The sequence below is a fragment of the Adiantum capillus-veneris genome, chromosome 13 (genome assembly GCF_014529385.1).
Source record: "Adiantum capillus-veneris isolate H3 chromosome 13, ASM1452938v2, whole genome shotgun sequence".
NCBI classification, from domain to species: Eukaryota; Viridiplantae; Streptophyta; class Polypodiopsida; order Polypodiales; family Pteridaceae; genus Adiantum; species Adiantum capillus-veneris.
The window spans coordinates 140,558,436-140,579,178 of NC_140943.1; the positions used below are offsets into that span (position 1 = coordinate 140,558,436).

Sequence of the window (20,743 nt, forward strand, 5' to 3'; positions counted from 1 at the left end):
CTCAAGCGACTCCTAACTAATTCCTACAGAGGTCTCTACCCAATGTCTACGTCACAGTCTTCAAGAGTGCATAAGAGGAAACTTCCTACAATGCTTTCTAGAGCTCGAACACCCATCAAACAATCTCGAAACACCACAGAACTTGAAGGAGACCCTACTAACACTAATAAGTCGCTCTCCCTAAGGTATATAAACCAAAACCCCAACCCAAAACACCCGGTGCAAAATCAAGTAGGATGTCTGACCAAAATTTGTAGGTCTTCGTTTCCGAAATCTAAAGTGCCTAATGTGTAGCTCTACTCAATGTGAACGCGTGGATATGCTCAATGCAAAATCGGACAACGTATGCTCACCGAAACACTAGATGAAGCTCGTAGATGGAGCTCGCAAAACCGGACCGTATGCATGCAATGTAGGTATCGACGCATAGCTCTCGTCGGGGGCAACACGCTGCACTTCTCCGCACTCGATTCTGACCACTGGTGCACACGTAGTGTCAAGATGAAGCTCACACTTTGTTTCATACACAGTACGCTCACTCACAGACTTCAAACTTTTTAAAAAATGATAAAAGGTTCTTCATTAAGGTCAAAAAGTGGTATAAATACCTTACAATTCTCAAACCCTAAAGTTCCAAATCAACCATCTACTCAATCTAACTGTCAAAACTAGGATACAATTTGGAAACTTCTGTAAGCCCCAATATTTACAAGGTGAAATGTCGAGTTTTCTCAATAAATGAATAATTACAAAAAATGATAATCTTTCGAGTAGTTAGTTTCCGTAGGGTGTGTCCAGCTTCTAACACCATGCTTCATCTGCCATCGTTGCGGGCTTCTTTGCAAGACCGCCTAGTGGCAAATAGAGGTCCTTCTGGTAGAGATAGTCTTCAATCTGCATCTTCCAATGTTGGTAGTTTTTGCCGTTGAACTTCTCAATCTTGATCTTCCCTTCCTCCGCCATAACTCCCACTCAATTCAAGGAATCCTTTCCTTGAGATAATTTAGCTACGAGCAAACCTTGCTCTGATACCAGTTGTAAGGAAATAAGACGTAGCTAAATAGATATTTGAGTAGATTACTTAATGGAGAGAGATAGATTTCACACACAAAAGATTATAGAGTAGAGAGAGAGAGAGAGAGAGAGAGAGAGAGAGAGAGAGAGAGAGAGAGAGAGAGAGAGAGTACACATGATATACGTGGTTCACCCAATGTGGGCTACGTCTACGGGAAAGCAGCCACTCAATGGCTTTAGTACTTCAAAACAAGAAGTAGTTTACAAAGGGATTATACCCTTAATGGAGCTCCCACCTTGCTTCACTCTCACCACCTCTCACACTCACCTTGTTGCATCAACTTCAAATGGCCTCCTTTTATAGGCCAAAAGGGCAGCCCTCTCTCATGAGAGGCAGTCATGTGTAGCCGCCCTTGTGTAGATAAGTCCAAATCGGACCCTCCAATCCGCCCATGTGTGGCCGCCCTTGAGAAGACAAGTCCGCTTTTGAATTTGGCCACCGGCCATTGACTACCGGCCACCGGCCAACCGACGATTGTTTTCCAACCACTTTTCGACCGCTGCCCGGCCATAATATTCCGGCGAGGGAAAAAAAAGTGGGCTTCCGTCCTCGAGGCCCCTAAAGTTGCCCCTGATTTTTGGCCGTGAAAATTTTGGTTTCCGGCGAGTGATTTTCCTTCACGCACGATAGCTTCTCTTCATAATGGGGGCCTTACAAATGTGCACTTTTACCACAAAAAATTACAAGGATAAATCAGGCTCCATACTTAACAAAACTTCTGTTCCTAATGCTTTTGCTGGCAGCACTTCGTCTGGCAATTCTGGTGATAAGGGCAAAAAGAATATGTGTTGCCATTATTGTAAAGTTAATGATCACTTGATCAAGTCATGTCCTAAGTTGAAGGCCAAAGAGGCTAAGAAGAAAGAGGGTGGTTCCACTGCAAATGCTGGCTCCACTACAAATGTAGCCATTGTTAAGTCTTCTATGAAAGGAGACTGTGATGCTGATGTTGATGTAGAATGGGTTTTTAGCGCAGAGTGCACTTACAATCGTGCTGTCCATGATGCATGCTTGTGAGTTGCTGTAGATTCACATGTGTGGTATTTTGACAGTGGTGCTACAAAGCACATTACCTCACATCGTGAATTGTTTACCTCTCTTGAGTTTGTCCCTCATGGGGATTCAGTCACTTGTGCCAACAATGCCTCTTATCCGGTTCAAGGGGTTGGAAAGATTGTGCTTACTACTGCAAATGGTAGTTATTTCACACTTGTTGATGCACTTTATGTACCTGGGATCAAGAAGAATCTCTTCTCTGTATCTGCACTTGCTAGACTTGGACTTGTAGTCAAATTTGTGGATGACAGATGTACAGTTCATGATCTCAGTTTTGGTGATGAAATTGTTGCATCTGGCCTTTTGTGCCGTGGGTTGTATAAGCTCACTTTGTATGACAAGTGTGGATTTTTTTTTGCAAATGCAGTTGCACATTCAAGGGCTATTTCAGATGCAAAACTTTGGCATGCACATTTTGGTAATTTGAATTCTGCCAGTTTGCTGCGTTTGCAGAAATCTGATATGGTTGCTTCTTTGTCGCCTCTTGAAGCACCTGTCAAACATGTTTGTGAAGGCTGTATTTTGAGTAAGATGCAGCGTTCTAAGTTTCCAAGGATGGTTCAGTCGGGCCACATGCAGGTTGCAGCTTGTGCATAGTGATGTTTGTGGACCCATGCAAATTTCGTCCTTGGGCAATTACCTGTACTTCGTGACTTTCATTGATGATTACTCTAGGCATGCATGGGTATTTCCGATTAAAGCGAAGTCCGAAGTTTTTATGTGCTTCAAACAATTTCTGGCTATGGCTGAAAATTTCTCGAAATGTACTATGGGCACCCTCCGTTCCTATCGGGGGGGGAGTATATGTCTCATGAATTTAATGCATTTCAGGATATTTGTGGGGTAAAACACCGATGTACAGTGCCTTATACACCTCAACAAAATGGTGTTGCTGAGAGGAAAAACAGGTCACTGATGGAAATGGCACGATGTATGGTCAAAAGTCAAGCTTTTCCGCATTCTTTTTGGCTTGAGGCCATCATGTGTGCCACTTATGTACTTAACAGGTGTCCTACGAAAGCTTTGTAGTCTATTACTCCATATGAAGCATGGCATGATAGAAAGACTTCTATTGAGCGCATGCGTGTTTTTGGCTGTTTGGCATATGCTTTGGTGCCACAAGTGCTGCACAAAAAATTGGATGATAAGGCTGTCAAATGTATTTTTGTTGGTTATAGTGATGAAAGCAAAGGTACAGGTTGTATCATCCACGAAAAAAACGTATTCTGGTTTCCCGGGATGTAGTGTTTGTGGAAGATTCTGTTTAGCCCTTACTGTCATGTACTAGAGACAATAATGTAAGCTCACAGGACATTTATGACACTTTGTTGCCTCTTTTCAGTGGTGGAAATACGAATGTAAGTTCTAATGAGGCAAATGTACAGCCTATGGGGGTTTTTGAAAATGTTATAGATCAGCCTATTACTGATGCAGATGTACATGATGTACTTGATGAGGAAAGGGCTAAAAATGAGCAGGCTAAAGGTATGCCAAAATGGCTAGTGCACACTTTGCATGACAGTAAATTTGATGCACCTTTGTCTAGGCGTACTCGTTCAAGCTCTCACCATGCATCCTATGCATCAGATTGTTATGCTTTGGCTGTGTCTAGCTTACATGATGTTGAGGAGCCTCTGTCTTTTGATGAATCAGAGAATTCAATAAATTGGATGCGGCTGCCATGCAATCAGAATATGATGCACTTATAGAAAATAACACATGGAGTTTATGTGATTTGCCTCCATGCAAAAAGGCCATTGGTACGAAGTGGGTTTACAAGTTGAAATGCAAGCCGGATGGTGAGATCGATCGCCATAAGGCTCGACTTGTTGCAAAGGGTTATGCATAGCAAAAAGGCATAGATTATGAAGAGACTTTTGCTCCCACTTTTCGTATGACTACTGTGCATTTTCTATGTGCATTGGCAGCTCATTTTGGTTGGGATGTACATCAATCATATATTGTTACTTCATTCTTGAATGGTGACATATTTGAGGAAGTTTATGTAACACAACCTCGTGGTTTTGTCATAAAAGGACAAGAGGACAAAGTGTGCAGATGTAAGAAGGATTTGTATGGGTTGAAGCAATCTCCTCGTGCTTGGTATGAGAAAGCTGACACTCATTTGGTTAAATGAGGCTTTTGTAACAGTCCAACAGAAAGCACATTGTATGTAAAGCGTGAGGGTGATGTACTTCTCATTGTGGTTCTTTATGTCGATGATTTGTTGATCACAGGACCAAATGAGAGACATATTGCTGAATTTAAGGCTGATTTGAATGCTACTTTCAAGATGAAAGATTTGGGGCTGTTGCATCATTACTTGGGTATATAGTTTAAGCAGTGTGATGGTGGTATTTCCTTGTGTCAGAAAAGTTACATAGAGACATTGCTATGTAAGTTTGGACTTGATGATTGCAAACCTATTGCCACTCCCATGGAAATAGGTTTGAAGTTGAGTCTACATGATGCTAATGTCACTCTTTACCAAACTGATGTTGGCTGCCTCATTTATGTATGCAACACGAGGCCACATATTCAGTTTGCAGTCTCACAGGTCAACAGATTTATGCATAGCCCAAGGTCTAAGCATTGGCAGGCTGTCAAGAGGATTTTCCGCTACCTTAGTGGCACTTTACATCTTGGCTTGTTTTATCCCAAGGGGGGATCATTGCTGCCAGACTTACATGCTTTTTCGGACTCAGATTGGGCTGGTTGTTTTGACATGTGAGTGTCCACAAGTGGTTTTTGTTTCATGCTTACAAGTTCATGTATATCATGGTTGACAAGAAGCAACCTACTGTGGCCACTTCGAGTTGTGAGGCTAAGTACATGGCAGTCTTCACAGCTACGGTTAAGTGTGTATGGCTCAGACGCCTTATGGCTGATTTGGGTGTTGGATAGGATACTGCCAACACTATCTACACTGACAGTCAGCGCATTGGCAATTGAGAGGAACCCAGATTTTCATGCTCGCACAAAGCACATTGAGGTGCATTACCACTATGTCAGGGAGAGGCTCTCAGTAGGAGAGATCAGCTTGGCTTATGTGCCAACACAGGACAACCTTGCAGATCTTTTCACAAAGGCATTGTCTCGTGAGAAGCTTGAAGCTTTCCGCAAAGCTTTGGGCTTGCTCCCCTTTGTGGACTGATCATGTCCTCAGGGCATGGAACTTCCCTTTACTCATGTGCCAGCTCTCGTTCACCGCATCACTCCAGGGGGGATTTGTTACCATATATATGTGGTAGTGATGTGTGTGAACACACTAGGACCGCCGGGGCATTTTTCCCTCTTTAGGAGGTTTTCCCCCCCGAGCATTGTATATACGCCCATCACTCTAGGGCTATCTATCTTTCCATTGCATACTAAGAAACAAACTCTGTATTGTGTGCCTTGAGCTTCCTTCGTCTTCTCCAAGCTATGTGCGTTTCTCTGCAACCCTAATTCCAACAAATGCTTGGCAGAAAAGGTTGTTGGATTTACAATGTTTGCAATTGGACAGAGTTTTAGCTTTGAGCTACTATGAAAAAGTGACAAAGAAGGCTCAGCTAAAGGCTAATGAATGCGTACAGGACAAGGGAATTAAAAAGGGTGATCTATTGTTGCGATACAATAGTAAGTTGGACAATACCTTTCAGAAAATGTTTCAAATCAAATAAGAAGGTCCTTTTACTGTTGTGAACAAATTTGATAATGGCACATATCAGTTGTTTGCTGATTTGAGTGGTGCACAACAAAAATATCGTGTTAATGGTTATAGATTGAAGAAATACTTGGCATGTTTGATTACAATTGTGAAAGATGAGATGCTATCAATAGAGGAAGACAATGTGGAAACATCTGAGGATCTAGATGAGGTTTTTGGGGATGAGATGCAGTAGTTGTTCACCCTAGGAGCCTCCGCTTGTCATAATGATCAAGCAGGCAAGGGGGGGACTAGCAAGCTATGTCAAGCATTTTTTGGATGAGCATAAAGTCACTAACTCATGCCAAAAGCTTGCCCACCAACCTCATGTATATATGTGTACCTAGCCCTGCAAGTCTTGGAAGTGACCATGTAAAAATCCTTGTACAAAGGTATGATTTTTCCAAGCTCGAATGCTGATGTTTTGCGTTGTTCAGGACTCCAAAATATGGTTTTTAATAAATATTTTCAGCTGTGCTATATAGCTCGTGAATCGAACTTGTGCATCATGAGTTATGAGCATCTGAAGCGGGCGGTCTCAACTTAGAAGGTGATTGCGGGTGCATGCGACAAGGGCAACTGGGCCAACTTGGGGGTCTAAGATTAGAAATTTTGAAGATTTATATTTTTGGAGATAGCCGAGGTGATGGGCTTTGAGCCAAGTGTTACAATGCGTCATTCGGTGATTGGAGCAGCAAGTTATGCCTCGTGGAAAATTGTCTGAGAAGTCCTCCTGCTTAGGGGAGAAGCTGAGAACTAATGGGAAGTTGGGAACTTGAGGATATTTCCATGTGTCATGGGGATTATCCCACATGAGAAGAGGAAAAGGGAAAGTGGGGAGTATATAGGGCACATTGGGTGCCCACTATAGGGTATCAAAGGTGAAAGGAGCTCTCTCAAGGCTTGGCTATGGGGGCTCGCGGGCTCATGGGAAAGGAGATGGCGCATTTTTCAGTCCACACTCAGCTGCCCAGGCACCTGTACAATTTTTTTGGTCCCCGACCACTTGCGCCCACCCCTTTCCTTGGTCAAAGAGTCACCGACAGCTCATTTTTCACCCTAAAGGCCAAAATTGAGCCAATCAGAAGGTGCCTTGAGAGAGAACCTTGTTGGCTAAGAAGAGAGAGGAAAATCTTGGGGATAAAAGATAAGAAATCCCTCATTTTTATAGCTGCAACACCTGCACAACTTCTAGAGAGCTCATTTTTGAGCAAGAAAGAGTGCACCCCTGACTTCGAGCGGCCATAACTCTTGCATCCTTCATCTGTTTTTTTGTCTATGGATACTCTACAGACATCTCCACAGGAGACAAGCTTCGTCATGATGTCCCTTGATTCTCCTAATTTTGAGTGTGTTCCATACTTAAAGGGTTTTTCATAAATCTCTACAGGTGTTTACCACAGGTGTTTTTGGCCGTGCAATAGTTCTTCCTTCCGACGACGTGGCTCGTGCAAGGCTATAGAGGCATTCATTTTCCTTCTTGTTTTCATGCTAACAACGTGAAACCAGAGCTCGCAAGGGTAAGGAGAAAGTCTACGAGGGCAAAGAGCATCCTAAAACTAGCAAAAGAAGAAGACACCGCAAAATCAAGCAAGCGGATTTTCAATTAGGACGTGGCTATCCCGAGTATAACCTGGTAAGTGATGTTCAATATCAGAAAGAAAACATTACTTTTGGTCAGTTGTTGGCTTTCAATCCAAAATTAAGGAGGCAGTGATCTACGAGTGTTAGCACCAGGCTGCCAAGAGCAAAGGGGAATGTGCATGGTGCACGCAGTGCAAAACATGGCCTTGAGGGTAGGTAGCCCGACCGATGTTCTTCCAATGGTGGATGTTGTTATAGAAAATAGGACGCAGGTACATGCCTAATAGACGGTGGAGCACATGTGTGTGTCATGACGGAAGTACCCATGAAAGAGAGGGGAGTCAAGGCGGTGGAAAAGTCGAATGCGCGCATGAGGATGGCCAACCATACTAAAGCTAGGTGTCTAGGTGTGGCTCAGGATGTGAAGGTCAAGGTGATGGGCATAGAGTGCCTGATAGACTTGTTTGTGATGAAGGCAGGTGATAATGCTTATCCAATCATTTTGGGTAGGCCGTGGCTTTTGGCAATAGGTGCTAAGTAGGATTGGGAGAGCAAAGTATTCACTTTGCCTGATAGAGAGAAAGGAAGATAGATTGTGCTAGATCTAAAGACCAAGGAGAGCAGTTCTCATCCTATGGCAACTAAAGATGAAGGAGACACGACAAGCTACAAATACTAGACAGAGACGGCGTATGATGAAGGCTACACCAGCACAAAGGAAGAGGAAAGTGAGGAGGATTTGCTAAACATTAATACAGATCTGTTTGGAGTCACCATAGAGGATTTTTGTGCAGATGAGGAGAGCATTGTTGACCTTGTCGAAGACGAAATATAGGGTGAATTTTTGTCTTGCTTGTCTGATGATGTGATGGTAGAGAAGATGTTAGAAGGGCAAACGAAGGTAGATTGTGAGAGTGAAGTGGTATTTCCAAATGGGAGATGATCAGCTTGACCCAGTCTATAATGAACATGTTGGAGATTTAGCGGAGCAGGTTCTTGAAGTTAAAGAGTGGGGTATGGAGCCAGTCCTCAAACCAGTGAGAGAGTCTTCAAATACCAGTTTACAGAGAAAAGAGATATGCTTAGCCATGCAGTTGGTGGATGCATATGACCAGGTACTAGAGCTTAATGTTATGCTCTGGGTGAGTGTGCTATTGAAGGTTGCTTTGCAAATATCTTTACATGGACTGCAAGGCTTTCTTGGTGTGGGTCCTGCTATAAAGTATTTTCTACCGATCTATTCAAATATGGTTGATAAAGAACCATTCTGTGGAGGGCTCCAAGGGAGGTTCATTCCATGGTCTGCGGAGGAGGTCAAAGAAGTGGGTATGCATGTTTTGCAGCTAGATGGGAAGGCAACAATGGATCATGATGTGAAACAATAGGAGGAAACAAGTGGGGAAGGCCAAGCCAAGTTTGCAGAAAGGGAGATGCAAAAAGGGATTTGGGTGATAAAGTATGAGATTTTCATGTCTAAGAAGAAGTGGACAGGTCCGTACAAGGTATAGAAGGCCTTTTTGAATGGGACCTATCAGCTAGTAAGGGTAAATGGTAAGCTTCTTAGGAACAGGGTAAACGGTGTGCGGCTCAAGTTGTATTTTGAAAGAAGTCTAGTGCCTGAGGTGCATGAGCCAAGGGGGGTGGGCAACCCACCTAATGTATGCAGTGTGTGAAAGGAGATGAAGTTTTTGTACATAGCTTATACATAGGGTCATGGTTTTTTCAAATGCTTTGGGTTGTCAGTTTGGTGTGCCAGTTTTGAAGTTCTGTAAAAATGCTTTTGGTCGAACATTAGTGTTCGAGGAGGGGGCTCGGCAATGATGGTGCAACCAAATTTGGTTTGAGCTGGAAAGTGTGCGATTCCAAGCAAAGGCTGCGGTAGGTGAAGTGCAAAAGGCTAGAGCAGGTATCAAGGCAATGGGCAGCCAAAGGGAAACGGGGATCAGTGTATGCTAGATGCGGTTTTTAAGGCCAAAAAGGTTTCAAGAAGGGTCCAGATGGGATAGTAGGTAAGGGTGCCTGAAATGCCGAGTCAGTGCTTTGGAATGTAGTGTTTGAGGTGCTCTAGAAGCCCGGTCCAGACGGCTCATCAATCAGAGCCTCGATGTGCAAGATATTGTAGTTCAAAGTTAGAAGGTTTTGCAGATCTCCTACGGATAGGGCAACTGGGGACAGGTGGCTAGAGTGGATGTCAGTAGCAGTAGATGTGTAAAGCTGAAATTATGGAGCATGCCTATCTTCTTGGATTGCTAATCAGAGCTCTGGATAGCAAGTTATGGCGAGTTGAAGTTTTAATGGGGGCCAATTATGGGCCAGTCTGACCGCATGGGGAATCATGCCATCTGGCGTCTTTTAGATCTCAATAAGGTTCAAAAGGTAATAGGTGATGCATGGAGCTATCCGGAACAAACTGCTCGAAAAACGTGCATGAGCGCCGAGTTACGACATGGTAAAGTGGGAGCATTCAATGGAGGAGTGCATACATATGTTTTTACTCGGTTTTTTACAGCATCGGATAGTGGGCTCAAAGGAGTCAAAATGGGGTGAGGTTTGCACAGCTCGGGGCCGACACGGTGGAGATCCGGCACGACTTGGCGGCTCAAAGCTTAGACTACCAGGCAAATAATGGAAACACTTAAAAAAAGGCACCATAAGGAGTTTTTTTTAAGAGGGTTTTTGGGGCATTCGAGGTCATCCCAAGGGCGGAGCGCCCGTAGCCTACCACATGGCAGCGATGAGATCCCATATGGGAGGATACAACTCGAAAATAAAGGGTATTTAGCCCAAAGGGGGGCTCACTGTTGGTATTGTAAGATGGAGTGAAAGCTCCTAGCGTGGTGTGGCCATGGCATGCGAGCCTGGCGCTACCTTGGCGGAGTTCAGTGCGGGTCTGGTGGCGCAGGAAAGCGCAAGCACTGGTTTTTGTAGGCTCTTGGTGGCGCGAGTGGCACGCACCCGCATGGGAGTGGTCGACGGTCAACGCGCAGGCGGAGTTGACGTGGCATGGTGCCCGATAAGGCCCCGTTCACACATGACTGGTAGGGCGTTTTGCAAAAAGGGTGAGACGAAGGCACCACTAGCGATATCGCTAGTGATCTTGAGCCCAAAAAGGGGACGTGCCCCATGGTGTGAGGGTGAGGGAGAGAGCTCAGAGGGGTGGGTCTTGTGAGGATGAAGAAGTGAGGGAGTACGGGATAATTTCCTCAAGAAAGAGAGAGACAGAGAGTGTTCAAAGGCAAGGGCTCCTAATTGGGCAAGCCAAAGGGTCTCCGAATTTTCCGGACAAAGAAGGATAGGCAATGCAAGGCCAGGCTCACCAAAGGAGGGAAAGAGAGGTCAGATGGAGATTTCCAAAGGTAGTATAGCAAGAGGGGGTTCAAGTGGGATTAAGGGTTGGGTCAAAGCCAGAGCCGGCCAAAGTTGAGCCAAACCAAAGGTAGTCCAAAGGGTGATAAATGAAGGAAAAAATAATAAAAATAGTGCCAAGGGGTAAGTCCACCCCCCTCTCAAGCACAAGCCCAAAGAGAGCAAAAAAAAAAAAAAAGATGAAAATGAGGCGGCTCCCTCCTTCCAAAAAATGTCAAATTAAGGTGTTAGATGGGCCAATTAGAAAGCAGTTTCCTAAGTTGAAGACCCCCCACTATAAAAGCCATTTTTTTAATGAAATGGGGGACTTTTTTTGTGCCATTTGAAGCTTGCAGAGGAGAGCTCTTTGGCAGAAGACTCTGCCTATCAAATCCCTTTGTAATTTTTCTTAAAAATGGTCATGGTGATGGCATTGCAAGCTCTGTACATGCCTTTTGAAGCATAATCAAGCCACTATTGCCCAATTCTGCTGTTGTTTCCACTTCCCCCCCTTCTCTTTGTCCTGCTCTTGTGTCTCTCCGTGGTGCCGGGAGTGTGGATGTGTGTGTCCCCCCATACTGGTGATGCTTTGTGTAAGAGAGTGAGATTGAGCAGTTGTGTGCGGGTGTAAGGGTGGAGACAGACCGCGGCCGTATGTGTGTGTTGTGTGGTGGACGTGTGGAGTGTGTAAACATTGGGAAAAGAGCAGGCAGTGGTGTGCTAGTGAGAAGTGTGTTTTGAAGGTGTTTTCTGAGAGGATAGGGGTGTTGTGGATACCCTGAGCTATGGAGAGTCCTTTGTTGTTGTGTCGGGTTTGTTCCCCCATTCCCCTTCTCCAACGTATTTGAATGTCAAACTCTTGTAGGTTCTTTGCCCACCAAGCCTTTCTACCCTTTCAATTCATTCTAAATTGAAAGCCATTGTAGACTTTCATGGTCTAGCCGGACCTCAAAAGTGGCACCATATAAATAGCGCCAGTAACTCTCGCTAAGAAGGCAAGTAGTTACACTGTGCATGATCTAACGTTTTGCTTTCAAATGCATTTGGGCATCCCATTTGCATAAGCATGGCTCCTACAACCTCATTACTTTAATCTATCTCCAAGAAAAATGGTTCATTTGGATCCACTATAGTCAATATAGATGCAACTACTATAGCCACCCTAAGCTTTTCAAAGATTTTCTATTGGGATTCCCCTCGACTTATATTCTTGATTTTTAACCTCAATTGATGTGTCGACAGGACTACAATATTCACGTAGTAGTTTAAATATTGTCGGTAAAAGCCCAATGTACCAAGAAAAATCTATAGTTCTTCAAGATTTTTTAGTGCTAGCCACGTGAGAATAGTTTCCACTTCTTTAGGTTCCATCCACGTTCCCTCTACAAATATAATGTGACCCAGATAATAAATCTCGGTCTTAAAGAGATCACATTTGATTTCCTTTGCAAATAACTTATGTTTTCTCAATAACTTGATTGGTGGATTACGTAAAGTGACCGACGAATGCGCTTTAGAGTGGGAGAGTACCTGGCATCTACAGCCAGATAGTTTGGTTGTGGTTAAGCTAGCAACCATTGACAACAAGCCCAAAAACCCTAGAGATCTAGAAGGTGGTGGGACACACTATGCCTAGTAGACATTTTTATTTTTATTTTGATGTTTTAGCAATCATATGCAATTAGCTCAAAAACAATCAAGGATTTGCACACAACATTAAAAGAAATGAGACCATCAAATAGACCAAGGACTTGCTAGGATCTCCTTGCATAGAACATTCCATAGGACATCTTTGATGGCTTGGACAAATTCCATATCTGGCTTTCTATTCAGAGAAGCCATAATCTGTATATGTACCTCACTTTTTCTTTGTCCTCAAAAGTGGCTACATACTCTATAAGGGGAATGCAAATTTAGTTTTTCTTGGCTGCCCATTTCAAGGTTGCCATTTTGCGATAGCTAGGGTGAAGGCGCCAGTAGAAGGCAATCTAAGCTGAGCAATTGATTGCTTGGCCCATGATGCACAGATTCAAAGCAGGAGAGGTGCAAACAAATCCTGAGCCTCTTGTCAAGTAGTAGCAAAATGCATAGCACGATTGGCGCTTCGCAGGCGGTGTGCACCAACAAATCGTGTTCGTCATGTGACAAAATGCGGGGTCAATAACGTAGAGCAGGGGGTAAATAGAGCCGTTGTGACAACAAGGCTTGAACAAAAGATCCGATGGGCAAGATTTTATTTCATTTGCACTAACCATCTCACCACCTAGCCGTGTTTCTTCAACGTTGGAAGCAATTGTTAGTCATTTTCAAGTGGTAGACGGGTGGTTGTATAGGGACCCTGCTTGTTACTGGCCCCTTTACCCTAGAGTTATTGTGTTCATGCAAAGTAGGAAGTTGAATTGTAGAAGACCCTTTGGTGGAAAATTGATGTTTCGACTTCGCATAAATACGCCACTTACATTTGCTTTGCTACTTTTTCTCAATCACCACTAGATAAGCCCATTTATGTTCGTATTTCCATGCCGGTCTCCATCTTCTTTACTTCTTAGTTTTTGAAGTTGGTTCCGAGCTTGTTTCTATCTTAGCCTCTTGGATCTCATCCCCATCATCCACAATTTTTTCAGCATCATGACTTATTATGTGTCCATCTTTGAAGGCTCTTCCATCATGTGATCTTGATGTTGTTGTAGTTCTTTTGTTTCTATCATCAGATGACTTTGTAGAAGCTAGAGATATTTACTTTCTCTTACTTTGGATTTTTTGTTTCCTCCATGAGGTGACCTAAGAAAAAAACAAAACTAACATTTACTAACCTCTCAAAGAAAACATATATGGTCCGTCTATCTTTCACCAAGCAAGGTTTCATATATATACACAAAAAGCCCATACAAACTCTTCTTTCAGTATGTACTAGCCATATGCAACTTAAATGCTCATGTAGCAAAGAGAAACAAAAGTGAATAAATACCTCTGTAAAATTTAAAGTTGAGATCTAAAACTTTGAACAAGTACACTAGTTCAACGAGAGATGAGTGCTTGGAGCACAAGCCTCAACCAAAGATTTCCTTCGCTTCGTGTGTGTCCATTTTAGTCATCAGGTGTGAGGGCCGTGCCACGGACCATCGGTTGCACTATCCTCAAATAGTTACACCGTGATTTTTGATGTCCATTCTGCTTGAGATCAACACCAAGATAGGACTTCTCCTACTCTTTGATGCCACATTAAGAGGGTGATAACATTCCATTTTTCTTACACAGATCCCTTAACCCCAAGAATTACTTCCTTATTAGATTGACCTTTCATTTTAAAGTCATCCAACTAATTTGAACTCAACTTTTCAGGACCAACTAGTGGGAGTTCTCCAATTCACCCTTGGTTCAAAGTTATCGATGCTTTTTTCTTGGTCATGGCCAAGCACAACCATCGATGCATTCCCCTTAGATGAGTGATATTATCAACTACATGTATCCCACATTTCCAATTTTGGTCCTCTCTCCGTGAGATCTGGATCCCTTCTCTCGTCTGTAACTTAATTTAATATGCAACATAAAATTGGGATCAACTTTTTGGCCAACAATATAACCCTCTAAAATCCACCCTTCACCGAACCACTTCTTGTAGGGCATTGAGTAGAGAGCTCTCACATCCACATGTTTTGTTTGAGTATATTATGTAAATGAGCTGGATATGCTACCAATGGGGGATGCTAGCACGATAAATGATTGTAGTAGGATAGGTGGTGGGCAGTGTAAGGTGCTCATGACAGTGAGAGGAGGACTGCGAAGAGTGTCAAGAGAAAGAAGGTTGGGTGGGTAGTTGTCATAGTGACTTTAGACCATAGCAAGGAGGGACTTGAGTGCAAATAACTGTATTTGCATTGGTGAAGGTAAGATTTAGTGGAAGGACCAAGGGAGAAAATCGTTAGAGCTCAGTCAAAAGCCGGTTTCGCAGTTCTATAGTGAGAGGTAGAGGGAGAGAGAGGCACTGCCTCCTGCTCTGAGAGGCAGGGCAAGGTGTCCAGTTAATTGAAAAGAGGGGGTGTGGTAGATCAACCACCTTTGAGTGTGGCCCATGTTTATTGATGGTCTCCTACTCTCCTCAAGTCCTTTCTCACAGTACCCCATGGGCATGCCATGCCCATTCTCTCTCTCCTCACATGTTCAAAAATAAGTAGTGCTCTACTATCATCCAATTTGACTCATCTCTCTCTCTCTCTCTCTCTCTCTCTCTCTCTCTCTCTCTCTCTTCCTAAGCTGCAAGCCATATGGTCTTCCAATGGATTCCATATATTATACATGCATGATGCTTTGTCACCTGCCAATGCAAGCATTGAATTGTACATGCTTTTCCAAATGCCATGAAGACAATACACATTCATGATGCACACCCACACATTCACGCACACACCTACACGGGTGCGTTATTGGTTGGGAAAAGGCACAAAGATATTTGCTGAGAATGACAACAAAGGAGATGATGAAGTGAACTTAGATTCTTGTGCGAGATGCCGCTATGGGCATGAGAAGGTCTAGTCTCTAGTTCACCACCCAATTTTGAGAAGAATGCAGTTTTCCTTCCTTCTTGGACCCCTTATAGTGTGGTCTACCTATCCACATTGGTCTGGCCACCCCAACACTATCCTTGGGCGGTATCCCCCTGAACCCCGCCTTCCTGACTCCGGAAATCAATTGACCAAGATGCAACCATTATAGGCTACGTGACACCAAAAAGGGCATGCATGGTACATACGACAACTCTCACTTTGCCAGCATACATGACTATGAGCTAGATTCAAGCACAAGGATGACAAATGCAAATTGAAATTCACTCTCAAGCGAGTAGGAGAAAAGAATTTTGGGATAGTAGTGTACTGGATACGTTTTTGCACCCTCCACATGTTGTCAATCACAAGGTGTGAAACATCCGGGTCTAGGAGCTCATGGAGTTCAATTTAGCCAATGTCGAGCAAGGTTCATGAGGGTCCCTCTCACTCATGTTGCTGAGTGTTTACATTTACCTCCACACACAAGTACATCTCATACTTGATAGGTTTCATATTTCTAGACATCATTATATGAGACGTATTCCACATGTGGAGAATAAGAGTCTCTAGGACTGACACTGACACCTGTTATTCCAATTACATACTGGGAGAGAGTCCCTAAGTGCTAGTCACATCCGTGTATTAGACCATTTATAGCATGTCATATCATGAACAATTTTTTGGATGGTTGTTTATACATATAGAAAGGCTATGCATTGCTAATAATGTTTCATGTTTTGTATCTAAATGTGATTTATTTTTCACATTCTTTTATAGCTCAAACGTTTTAGCAAGGATTTCAAGTGATTGTAGTGGGAAGTATTTAGCTTCTTTCATAGAGTTGTTTACCCTCTTATTTCCTATATGCTATGAGCATGACATTTGCAATAGCATTCGAAACTATAGTCACGAAAATGCAGGTTCAGATCAATTTTTGCTAAATGCATGTAGTGCTTAGCAAAGGGAGATTTGGAGCAGCAGGCAAATTCATGAAATTGATCACTTATGAAGCATTTCACACTATAGATGTAGTTTCTCTATGAGATTTATTGTGGGTCTACCAATCACCATCAGAGGTCATGGCTCGGTTTGGGTGCTTGTAGATAAGTTGACTAAACTTTGTAAAGTTTATTCATTTCCCTATTCAATCTCAAAAGTCAACCAAGTTGGTTGTTTATAATCTCTATGGATTATATACATTACTAAAAAATACTGGGAGTCATTGTCACCCACGTTTACATGTCATTTTTGGAGGACTATCTATAAACAGTTGCGGAGAAACAACTCAATATCAGTACTATGAGAACAAACAACAAGTATATGGCAAGAGAAATCAGGGTTTCCAACAAATGTATTGTAGAACCCCTTTTGGAAGAGTTCTCCCCTCAGGCACATGTTGTCCTTGAGGTTCTATGTACATTCTTTGTTAAGTTAATATAACTTCTCCAGTCACAATTCTGAGTATGGCAAAAGAAAAGAGGGGTCATAATTGACTTACACTGACCATAAATAGGAGGTTTTCTAAATTCTCTAATATAGGTGGCATGTCTTTTCTATAAACAGTGGATCCCCCAGGAACTAATTAAGAACAACATGTGACAATTAAGCATCACATAAGTGGAGACTTACTCAAGATAAATGATGGGGACTCAATCAGGACAATCACACACAATCTACATGCCATGGAAATTACTAAGCCCACACACTAAACAATCCATGAATCTCAAGCATGATTGAAAATAATTGAAACAACATGTGGAAAGAACTTACAACAAGAGAGGAAATGAGAGAAAAGCTAAAGTGGTTACTTATTTATTTAGATAATGGTTACAACTCTTTTAAAAAATTTACATTAATGAAAATAGATAAATAGTTATAAAAACAAGAGTCAGCACTGCGTATGTGGTCAAGTGGGTCAAAAGATCATGGACAAGCTTAAGGAATCCATATCCATAACCATACACACAGTTAGTTAGCTCTCACCTTCAAAATATTAGCGATTGAGAGCTATGGTTCACACTAGTATGATTCCAACATATGCCTCCCAAGGGATTTAGGGATCCACACCAATTATATCTACCAGCATACTAATAACTGACATCATCTTCACAACTTGAAACTTTTACTAAGCCCAAATCACACCATTTCCAACACAGCTACAAAAACTAATTAGGAATTTACAACAAACAACCGTATTGGTACGAGTATTAGTGATCTAAAATTACTTTATGTCCATTAATTTTGATGGAATTTGAGACTGCTGGTTGGAATGTCCAAAAAGACACAATGATTACAACTAATTGGTTGCCGCCAACAATCATGAAGTGAAGAAGAAATTACAAATATAGACATGCACACTCATAAATTTAGAAGGACACAAGCAAGAGAATTGGTGGCATAAGCATGCCAAAGGCAACAAGCCGATGATTCACTTGAATACCACATTGAAACAAGGTTCTTGTATGTTCTTATTGAGTAGGCACGATGAAGGATAGTAAAATGGAGATCTAGTTGCCAACAAGGATACAACCAATAAAATCCTCCAATGGCACAATTATTGTCATGGATGCTTGAGAGTCAGTCTTCTCGAGTATGCTATAAGAAAACACTAGAAGCTTCCAGAAGTTTCTAGAGACTTCTAGAAGAATGGTGTGGAAGATTCTAGAAGATTGAGAAAAGTGCTAGAAGGTTCTAAAAAGATGGCTTGCATAATAACTTATATCATTGCATACATCATCGCTTATGTAATCACCCACATCATTTGCAATCAAGCCTTGTCTTGTACTCCGAGTCTTGTATCAAGTATTATGTCTTGTAATCAAGATTAAGTTTATAATTAAGTCCAAGCTCTTCTCTCGCTCCCTTCTAGCATCAGACACACTCATAACAATTATGGCCCAAGGCAGTGGGCTTGCAACTCACTAGAATACTATAATGAAAGGAGGTTCTTGTATGTTTGTGGCGAGCATGCATGATGGTGAATATTGAAAAAGAGATCTAGATACCCAAACACCACACCCTAAACCAAAACCACTTACCCAATCAACAAAGAACATACAACCCCTCCCATGATGCTTACAGATGATACATGTATTTATCCAGTTGGGTGCTATGCTCCATAAAAACTATGGAATAATGCACCTATATGGCAATAAAAAATTAGCCTTTGCATTTTTTGACACAAAACATCTCAAGGGTTTGAAAAATTCCTTGTGAAACAACCTTCAAAATCGATTATACAAAAAATGATAAAGAATAATAACATCCAATGGTGCACTCTCGTTGAAAACTTTAGATAGGGTGTATCAAGGACGCGAGGCCATTAGCTTGTCACGATCTTGAAGAATTAATGAATATAGTAGAACGTTTTAAAAGGGTTTTGATATCTTGCATGTTAGAAATGCAAGACCATAAAGAAATATAAACAGTACATACTAAGATAGTATAGGCCACCGGGTCTTTAAAAAGAGTAGTAGCAACGACGATGACAACAACAACAAATGCAGGTTCAAACGAGGTATGTTGGCATAGGTTGTGCACGCTTACGATGTACTTAATTTGTAGAGTTACCATATTAACGAGAGTATCGATTATGTGGCTTTATACTACTTGCAAAAAATTTTACTTGCAAAAAATTAAATTTCAGGGATGAGAGGGTGATGACTTTTTGGCCTTTTGCCACCCATTTTGAGGCCTCTTGTTGGGGCGAGATAAAATCTAAGCAAACCATGGTCACCCCTGGAATGATGAGAGGGCCTTAGGTTACTGTTGCAATTACCATAAGTCTGCAGACGGGAGTTGTAATGCGAGCTCCATGTTGCGCCCAACTCCCTCTGGCTATGGAAAGCTCTCTCTTGCGCAACCTTGAGTTGGCCACTTTGAATTACATTTTGCGAACGCCCTGATTTCGAAGAAGTAGCTCCCGCGCTCGCTCCCCTGTCATCGTCGTCACCGTAGCCGTGCGCTCCTTTCTTGCTCGGTCTCCTCAGCTTGATCGCCCACTTGATGGTTAGAAAGCTCTTCGCCCATCCTTTGCTCGAGGTCTCCTGCTTCTTCATTAGCGGATCAAACTCTTGTGCTGCATCCTGTACGGCTCTGCTGGGGAGAAGCTCTTGCATGTCTGCCTCAGAAGCTCTGTGGGGCTCCTCAGTGAAGAGATTCCATAGCGATGATGAGGGTTTCTCCCAGGAAGAGAGTTGCTCCCATGAAGAAGCCCGGGGAGGCTCCCATTCAAGAGATGCGGCGGGTGAGGGCTCACATGCTTGCTCATCGCAGGCATGCGGGGATCTCGTTCTGTGCGGTTTCTTCCGCTTTGAGAAGAGGGCAGAGAGCCAAGATAGCGGTGCGGCACCGCCAGCGTCAGCATCAAGCAGAGGTCTTGATTGTGTCTTTGCAGAGGAGGGTGCGAGCTTGCCCCGATGCTGAGTAATGGGGTATGTTGAAGGGAGAAAGTTGAGGTTGCGTGATGTGTATATGATGTGATGCTTTGAGGTGGGAGTTTGATGAGGAGAGAAGATGCCTTCATTGGGAAGATTGAAGTAGTAAGAGAGGCTTCCTTCCTTGATTGTTGCAGAAGAGGGAGAGATTCCTGTTGTATTTTCATAGCTTAACATGGCTACCTTAAATGAGAGTTTGTGTGTGTATGTCAGAGCCAGGTGCAAGTGTTTTTTGTGAGCACACATATAGTGCTCTGAGATGGTGCTGTGTGTGTGTATGCACTTCTTGTTACTAGCTTCTACATTAAGCAACATGCTCTAGCCTCTCACCAAGGGATGCACTGTGGGTGGTGCATACAACATGGTGAACGCATATGAGCATGCATGTGTTATTCCAAAGCCTTTTCTACATAGAAATTTTGGCTTCTAATGAGGGCAACATTACACACACACACACACACACACACACACACACACATCCATATTTGGCTTTTAATGAGACAATAGACATCTATCTCTCCATCCACTTCCACTTGTCTTTGAGTCTTTCACAAACCAAAAATTCTAACCTTTTGAAAGGGCAAAGAAGCATGTTTTTTAGTATGTGGGTTCAAAAGAGTGCACTCCCTTTTACTTTGAATTATTATGGAGTTATTCACTTTCTTAGTCCCTTCTTTCTACTTTGAATCATTGAAATTTCCACTTTTTTCATTCCACTTCCAAAAAAGTGGGCTTTTGCAACCTTCACTATGGCAATGATGTGAATTTCTTTACTAATAATAGGGAGCACAAATGAGTGGTTATTCTCTCTCAAGTCTCAAGGTCTTTGTTTAAAGCATATATTAGGGGGACTCAACACTTGGGCTTGAGTGGACAATTGACTTGATTGCAACTCATACACACGTAATGTTTTTTTTTTCTCGACGCTCGAAACGCAACTTCGAAAAGCAATTCCTTGGAAGAGACCTCTACATAGAAAATCATCTCTTCCAATCCTACACACAAAAGAGGTTTT

At 42.6% G+C, this 20,743-nt stretch overlaps 1 protein-coding gene across 1 annotated transcript; it reads right to left on the reverse strand.

Moving 5' to 3' along the window:
• Nucleotides 1–18,891: 18,891 nt before the first annotated feature.
• On the reverse strand, nt 18,892–20,227 carry LOC147444977 (uncharacterized). The gene has a single exon (XM_086527975.1). It carries the CDS (start codon nt 20,041–20,043, stop codon nt 18,928–18,930), a length of 1,116 nt encoding a protein of 371 aa, XP_086384101.1. The 5' UTR covers nt 20,044–20,227; the 3' UTR covers nt 18,892–18,927.
• Between the last annotated feature and the right edge of the window lie 516 nt (nt 20,228–20,743).